General features: G+C 42.7%; 2 protein-coding genes across 2 annotated transcripts in view; one reads left to right on the top strand and one right to left on the bottom strand.

Moving 5' to 3' along the window:
- LOC310795324 (lymphocyte antigen 75) overlaps positions 1–6,547 on the bottom strand; it is a gene marked incomplete at both ends in the record, with an annotated part of 25,546 nt that extends 18,999 nt beyond the window's left edge. Inside the window, 4 exons of the mRNA XM_083657374.1 lie at positions 108–244; positions 1,155–1,267; positions 1,407–1,552; positions 6,508–6,547. Of these exons, the coding sequence (XP_083513500.1) occupies positions 108–244; positions 1,155–1,267; positions 1,407–1,552; positions 6,508–6,547 (436 nt within the window). The remainder of the gene's footprint in view (positions 1–107; positions 245–1,154; positions 1,268–1,406; positions 1,553–6,507) is intronic.
- On the top strand, positions 6,079–26,342 carry klhl8 (kelch-like family member 8). Its single transcript, XM_083657634.1, has 12 exons — positions 6,079–6,164; positions 13,207–13,432; positions 16,112–16,173; positions 16,801–16,966; positions 18,670–18,990; positions 20,200–20,386; positions 21,079–21,222; positions 21,922–22,033; positions 23,030–23,198; positions 23,789–23,948; positions 25,270–25,471; positions 26,205–26,342. Exons 2-12 carry the CDS (start codon positions 13,229–13,231, stop codon positions 26,326–26,328), a joined length of 1,851 nt encoding a protein of 616 aa, XP_083513760.1. The 5' UTR covers positions 6,079–6,164; positions 13,207–13,228; the 3' UTR covers positions 26,329–26,342.

The following is a 26,342-nucleotide window of genomic DNA, read 5'->3' as shown; positions in this document are numbered from 1 at the left end:
CCACTTGATGTTCTTCACTACTTAATACATTATGATGCATTGTTTTATGATTAAAGTGTTATTTGAGGAGCATAAGATTAAAGGGGAAAACAACATGGTGGACGTACGGTTGGGACGTTTGCAGATATATTGCCTCTTAATATTGCAGTTTTCATCATTCCAGCGTCCTGAGCTGCCCTGAACCTGCCCACAGTCCTCCCCGGGTTCAGCACCCCAGTTATCAGGCTGGCCTGATCTCCAGAATCTGAAGGATTGAGGAGAGGGGGGGAGAGGAGAGGAGAGGAGAGGAGGGGGGGGAGAGGAGGGGAGGAGAGGAGAGGAGAGGAGGGGAGGAGAGGAGAGGAGAGGAGAGGAGAGGAGAGGAGAGGGGAGGAGAGGAGAGGAGGAGAGGAGGGGAGGAGAGGGGAGGAGAGGAGATGAGAGGGGAGAGGAGAGGAGAGGAGAGGAGAGGAGAGGAGAGGAGAGGAGAGGAGAGGGGAGGGGAGGGGAGGAGAGGAGAGGAGAGGAGAGGAGAGGAGAGGAGAGGGGAGGAGAGGAGAGGAGAGGAGAGGAGAGGGGGGGGGGAGAGGAGGGGAGGAGAGGAGAGGAGAGGAGAGGAGAGGAGGGGAGGAGAGGAGAGGAGAAGAGAGGAGAGGAGAGGAGAGGAGGGGAGGAGAGGAGAGGAGAGGAGAGGAGAGAGGAGAGGAGAGGGGAGGAGAGGAGAGGAGAGGAGGGGAGGGGGGGGAGAGGAGGGGAGGAGAGGAGGGGAGGGGAGGGGAGAGGAGAGGAGAGGAGAGAAGAGGAGAGGAGAGGAGAGGAGAGGAGAGGAGAGGAGAGGAGGGGAGGGGAGAGGAGAGGAGAGGAGAGGAGAGAGGAGGGGAGGAGAGGAGAGGAGAGGGGAGGAGAGGAGAGGAGAGGAGAGGGGAGGAGAGGAGAGGGGAGGGGAGAGGGGAGGGGAGGAGAGTGGAGGAGAGGAGAGGAGAGGAGAGGAGGGGAGAGGAGAGGAGAGGAGAGGAGAGGAGAGGAGAGGAGAGGAGGAGAGAAGAGGAGAGGAGAGGAGAGGAGAGGAGAGGTCAATTCTGCAATGTAGAGTAACTAAAGTTTAGGCAGATTATTATTTCAGGTTCCACTTTGTAATGCCTTTCCAATATTTGAATAGTAACAGTTTTACATACGCTAAGTATTCATAATACGTGGTTCCATCAGTCCACTCCCAGAAACCTTCTGTAACCCCGTCAGTCAGGCCAATCCAAAAGATGGCTGTGCCAAGTTGAGTGCTCACCCATTGCTAGAAAGATAGAGTAGAAACAAATTAGTCCAGGTTCTGGATGATAACAGTTTGGTGCACAACAGGCACATCATGTTACCAGAGTGTTTTATTGTTGTTGTTGTTGTTGTTGTTGTTGTTGTATTTGTTGTTGTCTCACCCTCTCATTAATGTCCTGAATGCTCATCAGGTCGCTGCTCTTTGCCAAACAGTCTGCATGAGCCTCCATCCATGACTTCTTATCCGTCGAGAAGAAGTAACATCTGTCCTCATACGGCCTCCAGCCTTGTTCACACTGGCTATGGGCTGAAAACACAACATGACATCAAATGTGGTCTGAATCTGTTCTCCATCATAAAACGTGTCGCTTTTGAGGAGCTCTGCTCAAGCTGTAGAATCGATACACAGATAATCACACGCCATAATACAAATATAATATGACAAATCATAATAAACGGTTATAACATCTTTGAATCAGGGGAGAATAGAAGAATTAAATCAGCTTGATCATTACAAATGTTTCATTTGAATTCAGATCCGTCATAAAAGTCCCATGACAGATCCACAGTCCAGGTGTGTCAACACCTCCTACCAATGGACTTGTTGTGCTAATGTTTGACTTTAACAGCTTTCACAGACACGACAGCATCACATGTTGTGCACACATCACAGGTCAGAGACCACCGGAAAACAGTGTTTTAGCAAAATTGAACACCTCACCATTGTCTACACATCTAACGCAATGCAATAGCATACAACACGAGGCATGTTACGTTATTTTTACTTATGACGATGATGATTATTATGATTATGATTTTTTTTTTTTTACAGGGTCAGGTAGGTAGTAAAGACTTTCTAAACTTGATAGCTGGATTTATTGTTATTTTTTATCCTGGCTCCAGAACACGGCCTATATCATGACTGGAAGGCAGATGAAAGTAAACTTCTCACACAGATCTGGCCAGTGTGAACAAGCATAACAAAGAAGCAGTCAGATGAAGCAATGAGCACAACACAAAGCAAGAGCAATGTCAGCAATGTCTTATGGTCAGGTGACAAGATTTCTGAAATGAAAATCGGGGACATTTCCAGTTCTGCAGCCAATATATCATAAAATATCCCTTGATTTTATCAATTAAAAAGGGGGACATCTGGTTTCATGTATTTTGACCATGGTATTATAATAAACTATGGTGCAGGCTGAACGATATCCCTCCAAAATACCACAGACATCACAAGACCTTGAGGAACACGATAGAAGATTCACACTGTGATTTGATATCAAAAACTTTTGACATTTGGAGATTGCACTAAATGAGTAACATCTGTAACATGACATGGTTGGGACCAATAGATGCCTTAGTCAGACCTAAAGCTTAGGCCTTCTAGTTTCATATGATATAATTATCTTCACTCTAAAATGAGCCTCTGAAAGACAGCAATGTCGGCTGCGGACGAGGAGTAGAGAAAAAACATTTTCGGGGACAGCTCCAGGCAGGGATAGGTCACCAAAAATGTCCTACAAAAACGGGGACTGTCCCTGAAAATCGGGGACGTCTGGTCACCTTAGGGTATGCTGTTTTTTCCCTTGCTGTGAGGAACAACAGACTAGGCCTAAGTTTCTTCTGAGATATCCATGCTTGAACATGTTGCTCTGATTATTGTAGAATTAAATATCCCATTTACTGTAGAGTCAATTCCCACAGTGGGGGAGGAAATTATATACGTTTCCTTTCTCTCATTATTTTACTGTATGTCAAAAGAATATATCCTGATTCACACCATGCAATACAGTAAGTGACCTCTATCCCAGGCCTGGACAACGCTTCAGCAAATAATGTTTTTATGATTAAATCACACAGAGGGAGTCATTTCATTCAGCTCCTCCTCTGTTTTACACTCTATAGATGACACTACACTGTGGCAGGCAACATTTAAGTCACTGCTCAAAACCAATTTTTACACACTAACTTTTCTGTCATTAATTCCTCTTTAGCTAAGTTTTTTCATCTCACCTTTTCTTTTCTTTTTTTGCTTTATTTATCGTGATTCTATCTACCATTTGTGGTGCTATTGTTTTATCTCATCTTGTCTATGTACCGTAAAGCATTCTATAATGTGTTTCAGGAAAGTGCTGCCGTAAAATCAGTTTATTATACAGTAGTATATTATTATAATGTCAAATTTCCCTCTCAGGGCTCAATAGAGTATCACAAACACTGCAATCAATCAATCAATCAATCAATCAATCAATCAATCAAGCAATCAATCAATACATCAATAAATAAATAAATACATAAATAAATAAATAAATACATAAATAAATAAATAAATAAATAAATAAATAAGCCAGACCACAAGCGAGAAGAGTGCAGAGGGTGAGAAGTTGCAGAAGCATTGCTCGTCCTCTCTCCATCAGGTAACTTCTGTGTTCAGCTCTCAAGGTTCAGTATCACTCTGCATCCTAATAGATGGAAGTCTTTTCTCCACTGTCCCCTGGGCCTGTGTGATCTGTAGTTACTCCCAGCTGACACAGGTATGAACATATTCTCCTATAGACTATCTATACCTATAGCTTTTTTTCAGCATCAGCACAGAGTCCAAAGACTGGCAGCAGTAAAAACATACATTACAAACACTTGACTGATTTACTAAATTATTTACAACTGACTCTTTTAAGGAACAAAACTTCACTAATGACAAACAGTGGCAGTGGTCTGTTTTTCAGTCAGTGTTCACCGACTGCAAATTCAAAGATGATTTCGTTTCATACAATCAGAAAATGTCTAATGTCATTTGACAAGGCAAAACAGATCCAAACATTCTAACAACACATGATTATTTTCTTAGAAGGCTCAATATGTTTCTATAAAGTTCATATCAAACTAGAGGGCACTTGGTAGAGTGCATTCCTCTGCTGCAAACTGAAAGTAGGAGCGCCAATCATGCTGCTTAGGAACCTACAAGCAGGTCCTGACAGTAGGCCTACTCTCAAGAATGGCACCTGGATGATGGTGGTGCAGATGTTGGACAAGGTGGTTGAATGTGAGATTTCTGTAGGGACAAACAAGGTGAAAGGATCTTCCTGCCAAGAATTCCTCACCATGACAGAAATGATGAGCTTCCCTTCACCTTTGTCAGATGGCAGTTCCCAATCAGACTGGCTTTCTCAGTTACCACCAACAAAGGTCAAAGTGTACATTTGAGACACAAGAGAATGAGCGAGTTGGCATCTACCTCGGCCAGTGTGTTTGCTCATGGCCAGCTCTACACAGCCTTCTCCAGGAGAAAGCAAGCCAGCAGCATGAAAGTACTTATTGAAGGTGATGAGGAGGGAATAACAGACGACATCGTCTATAAATAGCTGCTGTCATTCTGTACTATATAAACATATAGCTACATAACATGTTGCGCCCATGGCACATGGTCTCTCAAGAGTCTCCACCCTAGAAACCGAGTGCACACAGCGTGTGAGATTTCTAGTAATAATAATAATAATAATAATAATAATAATAATAATAATAATAATAATAATAATAATGGATTTGATTTATATCACACTTTAAAATACAACAAAATATCAAGGTGCTTCACACAAAGAGTAAGAACAATCATAGTATAAAGTTACAACAGTGAAATGTATTGCATAGTAGGCCTCATTACAAGACTACAACAGAAATATGCAGACACAACATGGCTATACATGTGGAACACAGTCAGGACATGAAGGTGTTAATGTATAATTTCTGGATAGAGATTTTATTGACCAATATAGTTAACGCAATGGCAGTCAGATGACATTTGTAATTGCAGTGGCACATTTCCTTACACTGCACATTTCTTCACAGTTTAGTGCCTTGCATTGCACCTGTCAATGATATTTACTGAAACTATACTGTTCAATGAGATGGGAGAAACATAAAATTAGAGAACCATTGATACTACCAAGAATTTAGTCAAGGTGTGGGCCAAGATTAGACCTGCACTTTTTGCAGACTCAAATAAACTCCTGTTGCTCACCAAAGGAGAAAACTCTTAAGAATAAACTGGCGATTTCAGTTACCACTCATTGTTTTGCTTCATATCAATTCTGTTTAATATTTAATAATAATGCAGACTGTGACTTATTAATTTGTACCTGTTTCCTTAATCAACAACTCAATGAGAAGTGGGTTTATGACTAAATATTCACAGTTCGGACTTCGAATCCATCAAACTTGCTAAGATACCAGTTGTTTCAGCATGGCATACGCCTACAGGGTGCAATGTGGCTGATTTAGACTAGCCTAAATTGAGGACTTGGAGTCAGAGTGTGATTTTGGTCGAATATGAGTAGCCTATTTTATATGAATTGAAAGGTCTCAGTGAGAGCTTTTCAGTGCCAAAAGGATACAACTGAAATAATCTTAAATCACCCTTCACTAAACGTCCATGAGTGATTGAGTGAGTAACTGAATGAGTGAGTGTCCTGACTTTGACATCTTCTGTGGGAAAACGTTCTATAATTCAACTTCAACTGTAGCAGTATTGTTTTTATATTAAAGGCTCAATCTGATAACACAAAAAGTTAAAATATTGTGCTGCGTGTGTGGTAATGCTACAACCATCTGGCTCCAAGCCCTCAAAAGCTTGCCTTGTGTCTAATTTATTTATTATTGTTGTTCGTCATCAGCTCATCTTAGATGTTTGGAAGTATTGTAATTTTTTATACTCATTTAATGCTATATTGTTCAGTAGTGGTCAAGCCGGGTCAAGCAGGTGAACAGCTGTGAATGCTGTGAAACTACATTACCCACAAAGCATCGGGAATCACAACAAACGTGCTGCCAGAGCAGCCACTGGTCTCCTGAGCCACCGAGATGAGTGCCTGACTGTGAATGAAAGTAGCATACATTTCAAGTATTTGCTGCGAGATGAGGTAACTGCATGAATCGTCTTTCATCTATCGCAACCATTAGCCGACATTTCGCCGTTACTGGTATCACTGTGTTTTTGGTATTAACGCTAAATGAATGGCTGTTCCTGTGCGGGTTGCCAGCTAACGTTAGCTAAAGTCAACGTTATGGCTGTGCAGTGTGCTAGCCTGCCTGCAGGGTGCTATTAGCAAACGGCTAACAGTTCCCGTTAAGAATTGTTTTGCCCATTCACTGTCATATAACGTCGGTATTTTTTGGAAGGGGAGAAATACGTGCACTTTGTGTAACGTTAAATGGTAACGAGACAAATGGTGTTGCTGTTGTTACTGAATGTTGTGTACTCACGCCTTGCCTTGCTTCGCAGACTGTTGACGTGTGGTTGCATGGTGCATGTTTCATGCCCACACACTACTCATATCCACCAGGCAGCTACAATAGTAGCTATTAGTAGCGTTAACCAACTTAGCATCACACTAGGAAGCAGGAGATGTTGCATTAGCTAGTTAGCATTGTTGATGGCAATATTTTTTGTAGTATGTATGGTTAGCTAGTATACACAATACACAATATAAGGAGGAATTGGACTCCGGTTTGCTTTGCTCTCATAGTACTCACGTACAAAAAAGAAATAAAGGTAATGCACAAGTTAAAAATAGGCAGGGCAAAAGGGCACATTTAGACATTAGCAACATTTACAGTAACTACTATTATACATGCAGTGTGGTGTAAAGTGTTTGTTTTAAATACGCATAAAACATGTACAGTAAATGTATAAATTCTTAGGCCGATCATCACCTCACTGTCCTCTTGCACTTGGTTTTATGTTTGTATATTGTTTTTATCCTACTTTTGCTGTTTTGTTATGCTATGTTACTATTATGCCCTAGTGCCATATAGGCCTAAATGTTTTGACTGACATATTATGTACAGCACTCTGTGCACTCGTGCTGGGAGGGGTGCTTTAGAAATAAACTTTTACTTACTTAAATAAGCCGCCAGATATTGCACAGTTATACTGTTCAATATGAACGAAGATTTGATTCAGGTATTGCACATTTATTTCCCAGAAAATACATAAAATCCTGTGTGTGTGTGTGTGTGTGCGTGTGTGCATGTGTCTGTGTGTCTGTGTGTGTGCACACACTGCACAGTTATTCCATAGTAAGCATTAGCCAAGTGTTCAAGTGGCTGGTTTAAGTGTTAATCAGAGTGATGGCCTGTTTGGTTAGAAACGGTTTTTGTGTCTGTTGGTTTTGGCGTACAGTGCTCTGTAGCGCCTGCCGGACGGGAGGAGTTCACACATGGCCAGGGTGTGAGATGGGTCAGTGATGATGGCAGGTTGGCACCGATGATTTGCTCTGCAGTCCTGACCGTTCGTGGTAGTTCGTAGTAGTTGAATCATGTCAACATAATCTGCAATTGAACAGTTATGTTTTGTTATTTTCCTTGCTTCTATCTTGATACATGGCAGGTCATGAGTTTTATTGAAGTCACATTTATAGTTTCCAGTTCTTCTTCTCCTCTTGCCAAAGGCACTGTGCTGCTGAAAGAAGAAAAAGAAAGAATACTAGTTCTTGAACTAGACTCTTTACTTTGGAGATGCAGCAGCAGGATTCAACATAACCATTGGCCCGGGGCCAGTGTTACCGGCCAGTGCAAGTTTATGCAGGGCAAGTTGATTGGCTACTATAGTACGTTTTAGAAGATGTCATCGTTTTCCGGACGCCCCCTCCTCGTCTCAATCATCTACTGAAACTACTAGCCCAATTAACGTTACTCAGACTTCAGTGTCGTTCCCCCCCCCCCCCTTTTTTCTTTTCTTTCTTTACAGCCGAAGCATGTGCTGGGGGAGAAACACACACATCTTAAATTACTGAATTATAGAAAAATATTATACGCGGCAGTGTGTCTGTGTTCTTCTGTTGCTCTGTCTGTGACATTTCAGCAGTGCCTAGAAACACTGGTTCTAACAGCAGTTTATTCTACCAACTGATTTAAACCAAAAATGGGAGCCTAATTATTTTGAAAATATTTTTAGCATGGCATAGCATGATGTACCGGTCCGTGGCAGCCCGCCACAGTAGATAGTGATACAGGGAATCACTACTTGTACCATTCAGTCATAAAAGAAACACCTAGTGTTGGTTACACTTTGTTATACAGGCCAGTGATAATAATATACAAGGGGCCAGTAAAACTTGCATCTACTGGCCAAGTGGGGGGCAAATATTATGTTGAATCCTGAGCTTAATATTCTCAATAGGACGAATCAGCATGACGTCACTTGAACGTTAGTTCAGTGCGGTAGTAGCTTGATAGCTGACAGCTAACATTAGCAAACAACACACATACAGTGATTTAGCTCAACACTCACCAGAAATATCAAGTGTCTAGCCAATCTGCTCCCACAATTGAGCCTTTCTGTCTCTGTTGTGATAGTTTCTCCATGATTAAGTTGCCAGAAAAGCAGCACCCCGACATCAGCGTCTTTCTGAAAAGTTAAAATATTTTCAGCTGGGAGCGCTGGGAGTCGGGCGCACAAAAACGCCGGAGCGCTGTGAAAATAGACGCTGGGCGCAGCGCACTTTCTCTAGATGTCCGTGTGCGGCCCGCATACGCTCGCTCCTCATTGGAAACAACTGAAAAAAGACGCCGGAGCTGATGAAAAGACGCTAGATGGACACAGGCCCTAAGTGTGTACAGTACACTGGTGGTGGGATAATGCCCACTGTTGTCACAAAGCTCATCGACTTCGCATTCGACTGCTGGATGTTTTTTTTATATCAACTGAAAAAGCATGATTGTTGCCTCCTCTTGGAAGTGGATGAAATAATTGGACATGACTAAAGTAGCTTCCCATGGCCGTCTGTGTACTTCCTCCTCGCCTAATGGGGCATGCAGCTTGCCTAGTGGAAGTCCCTGGTGTACGGTGCACTCAGAGTGAAACAAACAGCTGCACTGGGGAAAAAAAAGAACTGTCGGTTGCATGAGTTACGTTAAAGGTTGCTTGCTACATGTATTTGCAATTCTTTTCAGTTTGGCAAGGTATAGGCTATACTTGGGTCGGTAGGTAGGTGCCATAAAGCTCTGTTGTTGAATAGACCCTTCTCACGGGGGGCATTTTGTGTCGAAAAGGCAGGGTAAACACAGGTGCAAGCAAAACACTAATGAGGGTTTCCAACGTCCATGATTGGAATTTGGAAACCCCCATTAGTGTTTTGCTTGCACCTGTGTTGATTCTGCCTTTTCGACACAAAATGGCCCCCGTGAAAAGGGTCTATTGTTGATTGCCACTGACTACATTTACATGCACACAATATTCCACTATTATGCGGAAAATGACTTTGATATTTGATAAGGGTCATGTAAACAGCATATTCCAGCTGCATTTTCCAAATTTGGCCTTTTTCTGAATTTAGCATTTTCTGATTAAGGCGTGTGGGATATTCCAGTATTATTCGGGTTTTAGGAGGATTTTTTGTTCATGTATATACACCGCATTCGGAATATGCGTCTCAATCAGGGTTTTTCCAGTGGTTTGCGACGCATCTTGCTGCCTGTTTGCGGTCAGCTGATGCGTGCTAGAAGCGAAGAGGCGATATAATCATCCACCATCTCTGGCATGCGAAAAGAAAAGCCCACATTTGTGATCGGGAGGAGATGAGAAACATGCCTAACCCAGAGTGAAAGAGAGAGTGGCGCCGTCCACGGAAGTCCAAAATGCATGCGAGGTAAAAAAAACAGTATAGGCAAAGATTTGGCCAATTAAAGCAGCTACGAGCAACTTTTTCGATTGTTATTAAACAGTATAAATTTAATATCAATGCATCACATCTTACCTCTAATAGTCGACGAGACCAACGCAGAGTAGTCTCGCTTGAACCCCGAGTGAATCGGCCAGTGTTAGTCTGTCTGTGGCCAGGGAAGATCAGGAAGTGAAATGAAACGGTTTGCAGCAGCCACTTCGGCCATAACCACAAAATAACTTCCAAAAAACCTGTTAGAATATAACGAGAGATGTTCGCGAGAGTATGCGTGGCTTTCACATTGTTTATGTTATGTTGCTAGGCAGCGCGAACGGGGTAGGCAGGCAGCTGCGTTTCATTTCCGGGTTTCACTTCCGCGTAGCCGGAATGCTGCTGTGTGAATCTCGGCTTTGGTCTCAGCTACTATTATAGGTAAGATGTGATGCATCAATATTGTAATTATACTGTTTAATAACAATCGAAAAAGTTGCTCGTAGCTGCTTTAAAGATTTTTTTTAAATATACCTTGCAAAAAGCAGACAAAATTAAGAAAATATACCAGGCAAAGAAGGATACTATTATACATGGGCAAATTACGGCCCGTGCTGGAATTACAAAAAAAAAATCCGATTCCGATCCGATTCGTGAATTAGTGCCAATATATACCGATATTGGATCGGATCGGCCCCATCCCTAGAAATGGACCAGATGATCGTGGTAAAAATAGAGTCAGGGCTGCTCTGTTTATTCTCAACAGAAAAACTCCGCTGTTGCTACCTGCATGCATCTCACTCTCTCTCCCCCTCCCTGACATGTTGTGGAGGGGCGAGCTACGGCTGCATGTAAACGGGAATATTAGTGGATTATTCATTCAGTCGGAATATTGTCTTTCTCCGAATACGGGCAAAAACCGGAAAATATTATGTGCATGTAAACGTAGTCACTCTAGTTAGTCTTTATAAATAATACAACCATGTCTGAGGAGGATTTTGCCATCTTACGACAATGCACGTGCCACAGTTGATCCTGATTTATTCTACTTTTGGATCAAGTAGTAGATATCACAAAGTCTCTAATATGTTCTGAGGAAGCTAACAAACCATAGCCACCATCAGCCTATGAACTGTACTGACGACGAGTACACAAAAGCGAGAAGGGAACCCTGGACCACCCGTGCGTGTGATCGGCCTTAATGTCTTGTGCCCTTCTAGCTGCAGGGACTAGTGATGAGGGGCCGACACACTGAGCCTATTCAGGGGCAGAACGGCAGCTTTAAAGAGAGAGACAGTTGCATCTGTAAGGTGTGGGTGGAGCTGTGGCTTCTGTGCTTCTGTCTGTGCTTTGAGTCCCTCACTTCTCTCAAGTGCAGCAACATCAACCGCGGATGACAGAGACTTCTCCTCGCTCAACCATAGGTAGGATATACTGTTCTGTAGGCCCGTAGGTAGGATCTACTGTTCTGTAGGCCCATAGGTAGGATCTACTGTTCTGTAGGCCCATAGGTAGGATATACTGTTCTGTAGGCCCTTGTATGGGTTGGGTTGCTTTGCATTTTCAGCAGTGAGCTACAGTAGCTTGAGGAAATGTGCCTGACCTAATTCCCCCCCCCCCACCCTGCATAAGGCTCCATGTACTACTGAGGGTGGAAAGGGGAAGTGACACTGAAGGGGGTGGGGTGTGGATGGAATAGTGACCAGACTTGCTCTGCTGGTACACGCGGTATCCCCCCTCTCTTCTTCTGGATCTTCCAGAAGGGGGATTTACCTTTTAGAATATCTTTAGAATTGTGCATTATTTGCAGTTTTGCACCTCTCTGAGTTGCAACTTCTACTTTCGACAGTCTGGGCTTTGGATGTGAGTGGTTAGTGCATAATGGGATCGATGGCACTTAAAGGGATAGGCACACTTTTTGTTAGTTTGCCATATTGCCTCTATTAAAACTAGAACGTACATGGTTTTATTTTCAACCTGTGTGCAGTACAAAGGGTGGTAGAGTCCTCAACTGCTGCATGCTTGACGCATGCCCACTGCACACAGCGCATGTGCCATATGGCAAACAAGGAAGTCACTTCGGGTATACTCCTGTTAGTTCGGTTACTCTTTGTTTAGGTCTAGGTGTGTGGATCTGCTACGAAAATGACCGTTTAACGTAACTTTGGATTATTATTTCATCACGTGGTGGTGAGCACACGAGTCACAACATGTACATGTGAGTGTTTTTAGCGCTGTTGGAATGTGCATTTTGGGCGACTGAACGGGAGTAGGCAAAAATCCCATAGACTGTAGCGCTAAGCTATTAGCAGTGACGCCTCTACCACAGTTTGTACTGAATGCAGATTGAAAATAAAGCCATGTACATTCTAGTTTTAATATAGGCAATATGGCAAGTTGACCTGTCCCTTTAAAATTCCGGCTGCTGATTCCACTCTATTCACCTTATGTAGAAGAGACAGTCTGGCTTGAGAGACTTAACAGGAAGTGTAAACACAATCGGAGCCGATTGTGTTTACACTTCCTGTGGCAGAGCTGATCTATTTCCACAGCCTGTTTCCAGTGAGTCACTAATAGCTTTGACCAGAGAGACGATCTCTGGTTTGACCAGGTGTGCAACAGCCGGCGTTTTGAACAGGAAGTCGCAACGCAAACGGGTCAAGTGGGCGGGGCTACAAGGTGAATAAGGGGGCGTCTCTAAACCGCTTTATCTAGCTCAGGGGTGTCAGACTCATATTAGGTAGAGGGCCGGATTTGTTCAACTGAGACCTCATGGGGGCCGGATTTTTTTTTTTACTAAAATCAATTCGACTCATTTACCCATTTACTTCACAAAAGAAATACTGCTCTTTCCATTTCTCTTGAAACTGCCTGCATTCCGTGTCAACCTTTCTCTTTTTCGACAGCATCTTGTTGATTCCTTTGTTTTTTGGTAGGTAGCCGAACGTGCGATTCAATTCCAGCGTGGCATCATGGCGGCTTTGTTTACACCTGATGACCAACTGACATACTTCCTTGTAGTGCAGGTTAATTAACTTATTAATGAACTCTTAGCTTGCTTATTAGCCACACGTAGTTCATGATAATGGGGTGCAAATTTAATTATATATATATATATATATATATATATATATATATATATATATATATATATATATATATATATATATATATTTTTTTTTAATATTCCAAAACATCTCGCGGGCTGGATGAAACCTGCAACCTATCTTTGACATCCCTGATCTAGCTGATTCCTTCCCTCACCCTCATGTTCCTTCCTCTTCTCCTTTCTCCTCTCTCTGTGAAGGTGTTGGCTCCCGTAGACAGCTATGGCACCAGGGGATGGGGTGCCAGACCATGCCAAGCAGCCCAAGCCCAAGGAGAAGCGGCCCGGAAACAGGGCCTCCTCCATTAAGGCCGACTGTGAGCCCGATGGCTCCTTTGTCTTCGAGGCCCATGAGGCTTGGAAGGACTTCCACAACTCCCTCAGGCATTTCTATGAAGTAGGGGAGCTGTGTGACGTCACGCTGAAGGTAGGGCCACTCCGTCTGGACACAAGAATACATATCTCATAGGGCTGTGGCGATTCACTTATCTCCCGATTCGATACTATCACGATTCTTGGGTGCCGATTCGATTTATATTGCGATTCTTAAGTATTGCGATTCTACGATTATTGCGATTCGATATTACGATTTATTGCGATTTTTGTTTATTTTTTTCTTTTCTTTTTTCAGTTTGTTTGCTTTTTTACACTAGATTAGAACATGGGAAAAGTTGAATCATACACTAGAGACTGTATATTATATCATGAGTAGGGCTGGGCGATATAGTTAAAAACAGAGGCGGACCTGGATCATAATTCAGGCCGGGCATTAGATACCAAGCAGGCCAGGCCGATATGGGCCGACGCGCGTGAAATTTGGGCCGTTTGAAGCCCAATTTGGGCCGTTTGAAGTCCAATTTTACAATGAGATGCACCCACTTTAACCCTGAAGTGTAATTATTACTTCAGACTAATAATAAAGTAATAAAACCACTAGTAAACCAGTAGGCGGCGTCTGGCCTGCTGTTCAGTGAGTGGCCTGACTGCAGTCAGGCCAGCAGTTTTTTTTTTTTTGCGATTATCGATTCTGGAATAAAAGATCAATTCAAAAAATCGTGACATTAAAAATTGCGATACTTAGGTGAATCGATTTTTCCCCCACCCCTAATATCTCACTCATCACAGCTCATGTCACTGGAGCCAATTTATTGATTTTTGTAAAGCCAATATGGGAGTTCCACAAGGCAGCATTTTTGGCTCTTCTACTCTTTCTTCTGTATATCAATGACCTTCCCAATGTGTGTAGATACTCTAATTTTCTGCTATATGACGACACTAATTATTTATGTTATAAACTCAGAACTCCCAATCTTCATTATCTGCATGACTGGTTGAAATCTAATCATCTAACTGTCAATGTCAAGAAAACAATGTATGCATTTCCATTCATTACATTACATTACATTACGTCATTTGGCAGACGCTTTTATCCAAAGCCACTTACAATAACAAAATGCTTATAAAAATAGTTTTACTTGGTCAAACCAAACGGTTCAGCTATATTTAGAATCGGGAGAGACCATAGAACATTTCACTCGGACCAAAACTTAAAACAACAACATAGTATGTAATATGTTCTTTAAATCCGCATTTTCTTTTTACGAGTGAAATGTTATGCCATCTCTCCTGTTTCTAAATATATCTGTTTGAACAAGTAAAGCTATTTCTATAAGCATTTTACGAAATGTCTATGAGAAAATAAATGGCGGATGAAAATCTCTGGTACAGTGCTGAAGCAGGAAGTGACGTTCCACTTTGGCTCTCTACAATAGAGCTGATAAGATCCATGGCCTCACCACTCCACTCCACTTTCACACTCTAATGCCCTGACCTTTCAGAACTAAACAAATAATCTCACCATTTTACTTTCAGATCCAAAATAAACAAACAATCCTCCAACACTTGGTGCTCTACTTTCAAGACAGCAACGCAGCACTAGATCAATTTCACATGCACAGACTCTGTAATGAGATCCCATATTACCGTAAATTCCGGACTATAAGCCGCGGCTTTTTTCCCGTTTTTTGGGCTTTTTTGGCCCCTGCGGCTTATATAACGGTGCGGCTTATCTATGGATTTTTTCAAAAAAAAAAAAAAAAAAATCTCTCTTTTTTAGCACTCTTTCTAACTATAAATCCACTTCTGTTTTAATTTCCTCTCTTGCCCTCTTTTAACAACATAACATAACATAACACAACACAGGTGGTGTTGTGTTATGTTGTTTTGTTGAAATGTTAATAAATGGGAGCTTCCTCAAACAGCCATCTCTTTCCCGACAATCCCCTCTGTGCATGAACCCTTACATATGGTAATTAAACATTAAAACACACAAAAAAAAAAAACACAAAAAAATACCATTAAAACACCCGCGGCTTATAGTCCGGTGCGGCTTATATATGTAAAAAACAGTCAACTTTGCAGGTGCGGCTTATACTCCGGTGCGGCTTATAGTGCGGAATTTACGGTACTTTAAATTAGAGCAATAACCTCTATTTAGTATAATTACTATAAGAGAGGTTGGTAAATCATACTTGTAGTAAAAAGTATAAAAATTTGGTCCTATTCACCTGACGCTACAGTTACTGTATATCACTTTTAATACAACTGTTTAATGTACGGTAACTTTTCATGACTTGTGATTTTTACAAATGTATTGTTTTTCTAATTGTTTTTCTAACTGCTTCTTTACAATTAGATCCTTGCTTCTACTGGTGAGGCATATTGTGTTTTAGTCAAAATGTTTTATTTAATAATTGATTGTACTTCCGGCATGATTGTATATAGCCGCCATTTTTTCCTGACACAGCACAACGCTGAGGAAGTTCGTTGTTGCGGCTGCCCGGTTTTGAGGAACTATTAAAACCTGTGAAATGACATTTTTGATGTGCTGGCTTTTTCTCTCACTACTGAACTCTTTGCTTGCCCTGCACCCAGTGAGTTTTTAATCTATTTTGAGTGTGCTCGCTACCGATGACTTTCTATTCCTTTGAAGTCCTGTCTTAACAGCGCTAGACTATGGGAATGAATGCATGTGAGCTTATTAATATACTTGTGTGGCTTGCTTCATACTTTTCTTACTTACTTTGTTCCTCTTTGTTCTTTGTAGGTGGGCAGTAGGCTGATACCATGTCACAAGCTGGTGCTCGCCTGTGTCATCCCGTACTTCAGGTAAAAATAGTTTTATTTCTTGAACCAATAATAATAATATTATTATTACTATTACTACTATTATTATTATTATTATTAATATTATGATTATGATTGTTATAGTTATTGTTGTTGTTATTGTTATTGTTATTGTTATTGTTATTATTATTATTATTATTATTATTATTATTAATAATATTATTAATATTAATAATAATAGCAGCTTTCCTTAGTACTTTTTTCTTAGTGGTTTGAAAGCTGTCTCCATAATGGTTGGTTGCACTCTGTTGGTCTAGAGAGCTGTGTTTTCTGAAATTAAGTGCAGTGGCCTCTGGCCTCAAATCAGTTACAGGGGGGTCAAGAGTATACAGGTTTCATCCATATCAAACACTACATGATGAGCAGCACACCTTCAGACCAGAGGAGAGTGAACTAATGAATGAAATTCTACATACACTTTGGCGCTCCGGCTGGCACACGATTGGCCATCGCTGATCTAGTTTGTTGAAAACTGTAGGAGGACAAAGTCATTTATAACCTTGCTACAGAACTGTATCTCAAAAATGGTTCATCTAAAGCTTATTTGTGGAAGAACATTGAAGTCCACCCCTGGTTCCTGTCTGAGAGGCTGTGTCTTCCTCCTCCCAGGGCCATGTTCCTGTCCGAGATGTCCGAGGCCAAGCAGGAGCTGATAGAGATCAAGGACTTTGACGGTGACGCCATCCAGGACCTGGTGCAGTTTGCCTACTCCTCCAGGCTCACCCTGACTGTGGACAATGTTCAGCCGCTACTTTATGCTGCCTGCATCCTTCAGGTGAAGAAACACACATGTCAGAAGCACACACCATACCTGCCAACCGATTTACATGGGAGTCTCCCTTATTTTCTTTTATAACTTTCTCCCGCTGCGCTCCCGATTGGTAATTTCTCCCGCTAATCTCCCGATTTCATAGAGAGGCAAAGTGACCGCCTACTTCCTGCTTCAGCACTGTACCAGAGATTTTCATCTGCCATTTATTTTCCCATAGACATTTCGTAGAATGCTTATAAAAATAGTTTTACTGGTTCAAACCAAACTGTACAGATATATTTAGAAACAGGAGCGATCGCATAACATTTCACTGGGACCAAAACGTTAAAAAAATGCGGGATTAAAGAACATATTTTTTCGATGTTGTTTTTTAAAGTTTTGGTCTGAGTGAAATGTTCTATGGTCTCTCCCGATTATAGCGTTAGCTGAACCGTTTGGTTCGACAAAGTAAAACTAATTTATAAGCATTTTCCGAAATGTCTTTGGGAAAATAATTGGCGGATGAAAATCTCTGGTACAGTGCTGAAGCAGGAAGTGACGTTCCACTTTGCCTCTCTATAGTGATACAGCAACTCAAATGGGTGTTTCACAGTTCCTGTAATATGTCCAGGATGTGGGTCGTGGTACCTGGCACCACAAACCAAATGACTCAAGCTCTCGTGTGAGGACCGCTAGATACAGTCAATGGGCTGATGGGGCTCCGCTTGCTTTGCCACTGAAAAACGGGATGAAACGGGTCCTAAGGAGAAGAAATATGGTCCAAATTTCAGTCCACTTGGTGCGAGAGCTTCCCGTTTCTAACCGCTAGCCACATCAGCCAACACCATGCGTTTTGCAAGTTGTCGTTTTAGATGTTGACTTTTGATCACATCTTTTGTAGCCTACATTTTCTATGTTTATTTTATTATATATTTTACTGTGAGCTCTGAATAATTTAAGACTAATTAAAAGTCATTTTCTTACATCCTTGTATTTATTCTATTAATTTGTGGTGTATATGGGGCGGGGGGACGTTGAGGGTAGGCCATTCACCGATACCGCAGAAAATCTCCTTCTTTTTCACAGCCCAATGTTGGCACGTATCACACACACACACACACACACACACACACACACACACACACACACACACACACACCAAACTAGATTATCAGGCCATGTAGCGGCCTGATAATCTAGTGATAATAAATGATAGGACAATTTGGACAGGGATAGTCTCGCTGGCCAGCCTCCTCTCCCTTCTGTCCGAGGAGTCTGGCACTGCAGGTCTCCATAACTGGGATAAACCCTCCCCTGCTCTACTCTGCTCTCCCATTGGAGCGACTGTTTCAGTGGCAGCCGGATGTCCGCTCCCGGCTTATTACAAACTCTGTCATTGGCTCCGACCATGTCAATCAGAGCGGCTTCCGCTCCCTCCTCCCTGTTTGTCGCTGTAAATAGTGCCCTGCCTCAGTGAAAACAACAACGCTAACTAGCTAGCAAGCTAACGGCAGAAACCTACACGCTAGCTCGTTTGCTACACACTGAAAACGGCAAGTTGGATTGTTTGAAACTATTTTCCAAGGGCACTATGGAGACCTGCGGCGCCAGACTCCTCGGATGGAAGGGAGAGGAGGCTGGCCAGCGAGACTATGACAGGGATAATGTCCTCTCGAATACATTGAGAGAGTCTGTAAAAGTCCTTCCTTGCTGTCTGAATCCTTTAGGTGGAGTTGGTAGCCAGGGCCTGCTGTGAGTACATGAAGGCGCACTTCCACCCCACCAATTGCCTGGCAGTCCGCACCTTCGCCGAGAGCCATAATCGCGTGGACCTGATGGACATGGCCGACCGCTACGCCTGCGAGCACTTCTGCGAGGTGGTGGAGTGCGAGGACTTCCCGTGCGTGTCCCCGCAGCACCTGCGCACGCTGCTGTCCTCCGCCGAGCTCAACATCCACTCAGAGACACAGGTGTACAACGCAGCCGTCAAATGGCTGAAGGCAAACCCCCAGCACCATGAGGCCTGGCTGGACCAGATCATGTCTCAGGTTCAACAATACATACATTACAAGGGTTGGGAGGACGAATGATAATCTTTGTGTTTTGTGTGTGTGTGTGTGTGTGTGTGCGTGCGCGTGCGTGCGTGCGTGTGTGGAGGGTGCCTGTACAGTAACAGTATATGTGGTCTCGTGAAGTTGGACTTGACTTGTCTATTTATGATTCTGATTTTGTGATTTCCTGAAGCAGGGTTCCCATCGGCTTTGAAAGTCATCGAAAGTACATGGATTTGAAAATAAAATAATAAAAAAGTTCTTCTAAGCTTTTGAAAAAGAGTAGATGGCCTTGCTGTGTTTCCCCTAGAACATTTTTCAGGCCTGGAGGGATTTCTAAACGTACCCCGACCACAACGGTGGAGGCCCTCGCTGGCGACGCTAAACTTTTAGCTACCCTGTTCGCATCTATGTTCAAGTATCATCATACTATTATGGGATGCGATGTGAACAGTTGTATTATGGATGTGCGTTTCCCAGGCAACGACACACGTTGACACGTTTTGGAACAGCGCTGCACGGTGGCACAATGCACCTAAAAGCAAAATGCTTATTGTTTTGAATGATTTGGCATCTTCTATTACTGTCAACATTAGTATTGTTGTATTGTAATAATATGCCATAAAGGTTTTTTGAAATTTTGGGGAGAGCCGGGATAAAAATCAAAATCCGCGAGGCCTATTCACCTTATGTAGCCACGCCCGTTTGACCCGGTTTTGTGGTCGTGTCACGACTTCCGGCTAAAGAAAAAAAAAAAGGCCGGCTGCTCCATTATCATCTACACTGCCTTGAAGGTACTTGGTTTAGTTTGATTGAATCATCATCAGTATGCCTCAGTTCTCTGGACGCTGTCCTCGGTAGCAATACATACTTCACATCCTGGTGTTTGTGCTCATACAGTAGCAGTTTAAAATGACTGATTTTATCAGAATTTATTGACTTGACAAGAACATGAGTAAAAATGAGACCTCTGTGATTTCTAATTTATACCAAAACATGACAATTTTATGTCCTTGAATTTCACCAAACAACCTTGAAAGTCTTGGAAAAGTGCTTGAACCTGATGTCCGGGAAAGTCTGGGAACCCTGCTAAAGATTAGCTAATAGCTTTGTCTGTGTGTATGTATATCTCAGACAGCGTTACGTGTTTAGACCATTATGTAATCACATATACAATTGCGTCATATACGTCCATCTCTCCTTCAGGTGCGCCTCCCTCTGCTTCCAGTAGAATTCTTGACGGGAACGGTGGCCAAGGAGGAGATGATCAAAGGTAATCTAAGCTGCCGTGACCTGTTGGATGAAGCCAGGAACTACCACCTCCACCTCAGCAACAAGGTGGTGCCAGACTTTGAGTATTCAGTCCGGACCACACCCAGGAAACACACTGCAGGTAACAATCATGAGGTGGAGTTCTCTGAACATCTAACAAACATCTAACATTTGATATTATGGCATCTGCAGTAACGGTCAGCATTTTTTCTCTAGTTCATAATAGAAAAACATACTACATGAACAACTATAACCTATAAAGGCTTTTCATGAAACCAAATTCCTTTTTCGGAGTTCAGTACACTTTCAATTAGGGATCTCACAATAATATAATTTCTACTTCGATACCGATACCTAGGAAAATATCAATACTCGATACCATTTTCGATACCACGGGAAGGGGAGGATGACGACACAACAAGAGGCATAAAAATAAAGTTAGTCAGATGGACGGACAGACGCACACTTCTCCATAATCTAGACCTGATCAAACTTTGAATTTAGACAGCAGATTAGCCCTGCTCTATAGCCATCAGAACACGTTTAGCTTGTTGAAGCAACAGATTTTCATTAAAAGAAAGCACTGCTTGTATCAAAACTGTTGCAAATGAGTATTGTATCCGTTTCAAATTTTTAGTATTGATACTTTTCGATACTATCGATACTTTTGACAACTCTACTTTCAACAATACACTCAAATTTTATCAAGTAAGCAAGTACTTTTTTTTCTTCTAGTGTGAAGTTGTGCGGGTAGAAATGATGGCGAGTGTTCTCTCACTGTGCCTCCTCTTTGTTCTCCAACTATTTCCTCAGGTGTTTTGTTCTGCGTGGGCGGTCGAGGTGGTTCTGGCGACCCATTTCGCAGCATCGAGTGCTACTCCATCACCAAGAACAGCTGGTTCTTTGGCCCGGAGATGAACAGCAGACGACGCCACGTGGGAGTGATATCAGTAGGAGGTGAGAGGCGTTGTGGACAGTGACAAAGTGTCGGAGCAGGTTGGGAAGGTAAACAAATGGGTTTAAAGGGCCGTCCTGGTGGCATACCATAGAACTGCGACATCCTGGGTTTCGAACCTTTGTCGCATGTTGTTGTCACCCTCTCCCAGTCTTCCCTGTCTACTTTGAACTATTTCATACAACCGGAGGGTTAGGTAGTTAGGGTAGTGTTAGGGGTAGGACCGTTTTCTGTGTTGAAAACAATTTAACGGTGTTGTTGAAGCACCGCCAAAAGTCAGTCCCTCCAGGAAATTTTGCGATGGCAGTAATGAATGCAAATTCAACCAATCTACGCAATATTTGCGGGGGCTTGCAATTTATCCGAAATCCCCGCGATTTCTCTGCAAAAGTGGCAAAACAGTTTCCTCAACTTGCAATTTTGGCCAGTTCCTGCAATTTTACCACACAAAAAAACCACAAAACTTCGCAAATCCATTGCAATTTTTTTGCAAAAGAAGAAGAAGGAAGAAAAAAAAATTCAAGCTATTTGCGCTTGTTCAGCAATCAACGGTGTTCTGGATCATGGATCCTGTAGAATCAGCAGTCAGGTCACACGATCATATATATACCCTCAACTTTATATCTGCACTCCTGTTCTAAGTAGCTTTACCAAAATGAGCTGTTGACAAACTGCTGCATTTTGATGTTTTGTATCTGCAGGCAAGGTGTATGCTGTCGGGGGCCATGATGGCAGTGAACACTTAGGCAACATGGAGATGTTTGACCCCCTCACCAACAAGTGGATGATGAAGGCCTCCATGAACACCAAGAGGTATTGAGAGAAGCACAGGCTAAATATGAACGGGTCTCTTTTGTTACAATTCCTGTTTGTGGCAGAGAGTGCACTTGATGGATTTCATCAGTCTGTGGTTTAGTGCAGGACATGGCAAATGGAAAGGAACCGGTTCATGGAGCAAAAACAACAAATATACGGAGAGACAAGAAAACCTTGATGCTGTGTTTTACACTCTTTTTTTAAAATATTTTATTTAAATATTTTAAATTTTTATAGAACACAAACAAGACAAAACAGACGAACAGGCTCAGACACCGGGGAAAGAAAATGTGTTTTACACTCTTGACAGTTGTTAAAGTTTTACATTGAAAGATTCTCTGGGAAAGGCATCCAATTTGGAGGAACAGGTAAAATTGCTACGTTTGGGACACATTTCTCTGTGTATCATTTTAGCTATTACACTGTCGACCTCTACTGTACATCTCCTATGAGCTACTGTATCTATTTACCACGCTTTGAGAAGATCTGCTATGAGCTACTGTATCTATTGACCATGCTTTGAGAAGATCTGCTATGAGCTACTGTATCTATTGACCACGCTTTGAGAAGATCTGCTATGATCTACTGTATCTATTTACCAAGATTTGAGAAGATCTGCTATGAGCTACTGTATCTATTGACCACGCTTTGAGAAGATCTGCTATGATCTACTGTATCTATTTACCAAGATTTGAGAAGATCTGCTATGAGCTACTGTATCTATTGACCACGCTTTGAGAAGATCTGCTATGAGCAACTGTATCTATTGACCACGCTTTGAGAAGATCTGCTATGAGCTACTGTATCTATTTACCACGCTTTGAGGAGATCTGCTATGAGCTACTGAATCTATTTACCACGCTTTGAGAAGATCTGCTATGAGCTACTGTATCTATTTACCATGCTTTGAGAAGATCTGCTATGAGCTACTGTATCTATTTACCACGCTTTGAGAAGATCTGCTGTGAGCAAGGATGCATGTGCGTGTCTTAGGAGGGGTATCGCCCTGGCAGCTCTTGGTGGTCCCATCTACGCAATCGGAGGTCTGGATGACAACTCGTGCTTCAACGACGTGGAGCGTTATGACATCGAAAGTGACCGCTGGAGTGCTGTAGCTGCCATGAACACACCCAGAGGAGGGGTGGGATCTGTGGCATTAGGGGTAAGACTGGTCAGGGCAGCCAATTCACTGAATAGAGAGGCAAACCTACTTTCTGCTTCAGCACTGTACCAGAGATTTTCATCCGCCATTTATTTTCCCATACACATTTCGTAAAATGCGTATAAAAATAGTTTTACTGGTTCAAACCAAACGGTACAGATATATTTAGAAACAGGAGAGATCGCATAACATTTCACTGGGACCAAAACGTTTAAAAAAAATGCGGGTTTAAAGAAAAAAAAAAATCGATGTTGTTTCTTTAAGTTTTGGTCCGAGTGAAATGTTCTATGGTCTCTCCCGATTATAGCGTTAGCTGAACCGTTTGGTTTGACAAAGTAAAACTATTTTATAAGCATTTTACGAAATATCTATGGGAAAATAAATGGCGGATGAAAATCTCTGGTACAGTGCTGAAGCAGGAAGTGACGTTCCATTTTGCCTCTCTATGGGATCATTCATTTTTCCTTCTCTTTATAACCCTGTCACCATACCAGAGTGGTTTATACAGAGGAATACATCAGCTGTTGTTGTGATTGTTTTATGCTGTATACTCTGCACTTTACCTGCTTTACACCCTCTCTCCCTGCCAGAGTTACGTCTACGCGGTCGGGGGCAATGACGGCGTGGCGTCGCTGTCCAGCGTGGAGCGCTTTGACCCGCACCTCAACAAGTGGACAGAGGTGAAGGAGATGGGCCAACGACGGGCCGGAAATGGAGTGAGCAAACTCAACGGCTGCCTCTATGTAGTGGGTGAGAAGAACGTGCAATTTAGACAGATGAGGATTCATCATTTGGATTCCCAACATCCTTATTGTAAAAAATATATATTTTCTTTATATACAGATCCTTTCCAAAAAATTAGAATATCATGGAAAAGTTAGTTTTTTTCCATAATTCCTTTCAAAAAGTGAAACTTTCATAGATTATAGATTCATGACACACAAAGTGAAATATTTCGAAAATCAGCAGTTACTTCTCAGTTATGACTCCAGCCTCAGTCCACTCCCTCTAAACCTCCTCCAAATGTTTTACTCGTCTTTGCTTGACAATCCGCTGAAGCCCACGGTCATCCATTGTATTTCCATGATGTTCGAATGTTTTGGAAAGGATCTGTAGTAGGAATCACACAAAAAGACAATAAATAAACTGCCAAGTTGTGCAGTATTTTCAAGACTTTGATTGATCCAGTGTGTCAGTAGTATTTTATTAGGGTTTGTTCCTCCTAACTGGATGGTATTGTTTGTGACAGCCGGCTCGCATGCCTCCGACCTCCACCTTTATACACAAATAGAGGAATCAGGAAAGACAGAAGTTCATGTATATCTATCTGGTTACTGATTACAGAGAAGACATGAGGACAGGATACTTCTTTATTGTACCACTTGAATTTGAAGAGGCATTCAAGGTCCGTTGAGTGCTCTGGTGGTGGGGCATTTTGCTTCGTCAGCAGGGCATAAGGGAAGACTGTATTTCCTTATCTTCTGCCTGTGCCATTCGTAATAGTGTACCACAATCCTACTCCAAGCAGTTGAATGTTGAATGCTGGCATATTTGACACCTGAGGACGACATTCCCAATCTTTATCCCCAATTAGTGCTAATTTTAATTTATTTATCCTGGTTGCTGCTCCACCCTCTGCCGATCTGGGGAGAGCCGAAACTGGCTCCATGCTTCCTCTGAGACATGGGCAGTTAGCCAGCCACTTCTTTTCACCTGACAGGGGAAGCTTCACCGGTAGGACATAACACATGGGTGTATCATGCTATTCCAACGAGTTCCCCCTCCCTCCGAACGACCAGAGGAGGCAGCGACCAGGATATTGCATGTGAGGGGTTCCTTTGTGAAGGAAACCCCCAGGGGGCATGGGGAGAACATGCAAACACCACACAGAAAGGCCCTTTTTTGTGACGGACGGAGGACGACATTGTTTCCTTTGCTGCACATATATTTCAGAATCCTCTTAAAACACCATTGAGCCCTTCCCCTTCTTCTCACAATCCTCCTCACACTTCACTCGTTCTCTAACTCTCCGCTCTTTTTCAACGATTTGCTTTTCCTGTCTTTCCTAAAGGTGGTTTCGATGACAACTCGCCCCTGAGCTCCGTCGAGCGCTTTGACCCACGAATGGACCGCTGGGAGTACGTGTCGGAGCTGACCACGCCTCGCGGCGGAGTGGGCGTCGCCACTGTGATGGGGAGGGTCTTTGCGGTAGGGGGCCACAATGGAAACATCTACCTGAACACAGTGGAGGCCTTCGAGCCCCGAATGAACAGGTGAGCTGCAGAGGTTAGCTGTTAGCTGTTAGGTTAGCCGCAGAGGGAGATGCATGAAGACTGTATGATGCGTCATGTTCAAAGGAATCAAACTAGACTAATTTTGGGATGAACAAACTGCGCGTTCTGAACGGGTTCTGAATGATGTCTGCCGTTGTCAGCGGAAAAGTCTGTTCCCAATGGCTCACAGAACATAGTAAGAAAAGGTGGGAAACGCTATGAATGAAGCACAAAACAAGCGATTGATTTGCTAGAAATAGTGCTACCAAATATTAGTCTCGGCTCCCAGACAATCGATGATATCCGCCTGCCAGTCGTCTGGGGACTTCTGGTCAAAAGTAGTTTGTTTGAAAAGCGCCGAGAACGACCGCTAACAAACCTGCACTCCCCCTTGTCATGTTACTGTCATGTTGCTCTCCTCTCATTGTCCTCTGTAGTGAAACAAACTGACATCACTTTTTAAAACATTAGAAATGGAACATTACATTATTTTATTCCGTTTACAAGTAGGCTGAGGAAGCCTGATACACATTGCAACTGAGTAGCTGCTAAACCAAATCTGTGTTCATCTATTACTTTGAAGTTCTTATATTTGTTTTAGCAAATAAATAACTGATGATATGGTTTTCCCACCTTTTCTACTTTCTTTTGTATTTTTTGAAGACCGTTATGATGATGACTCTCATTGTGTTTATATCTTACCCTTGTGATGTTTTGTTTGTCGTCTCTTCAGATGGGAGCTGGTGGGCTCGGTGTCGCACTGCCGGGCCGGCGCCGGGGTGGCAGTCTGCTCCTCTCACGTCAGCCAGATCAGGGATGTGGGCCAGGGCTCCAGCAACGTGGTCAACTGCATGTGACCAACACTCCAGGT

The sequence above is a fragment of the Poromitra crassiceps genome, assembly GCF_964638095.1.
Source record: "Poromitra crassiceps genome assembly, chromosome: 21".
NCBI classification, from domain to species: domain Eukaryota; kingdom Metazoa; phylum Chordata; class Actinopteri; order Beryciformes; family Melamphaidae; genus Poromitra; species Poromitra crassiceps.
Note: the sequence above shows the minus strand (reverse complement) of the source record. Positions and strands in the feature narration are given on the sequence as shown.

What these genes read in the sequence shown, in the direction of transcription:
- klhl8 (XM_083657634.1), top strand. Translation starts at nt 13,229, where the DNA reads ATGGCACCAGGGGATGGGGTGCCAGACCATGCCAAGCAGCCCAAGCCC. An exon ending in TGGACCAGATCATGTCTCAG is followed by an intron (nt 18,991 to 20,199) that starts GTTCAACAATAC and finishes TCTCTCCTTCAG; the next exon opens with GTGCGCCTCCCTCTGCTTCC. An exon ending in TTCGAGCCCCGAATGAACAG is followed by an intron (nt 25,472 to 26,204) that starts GTGAGCTGCAGA and finishes TCGTCTCTTCAG; the next exon opens with ATGGGAGCTGGTGGGCTCGG.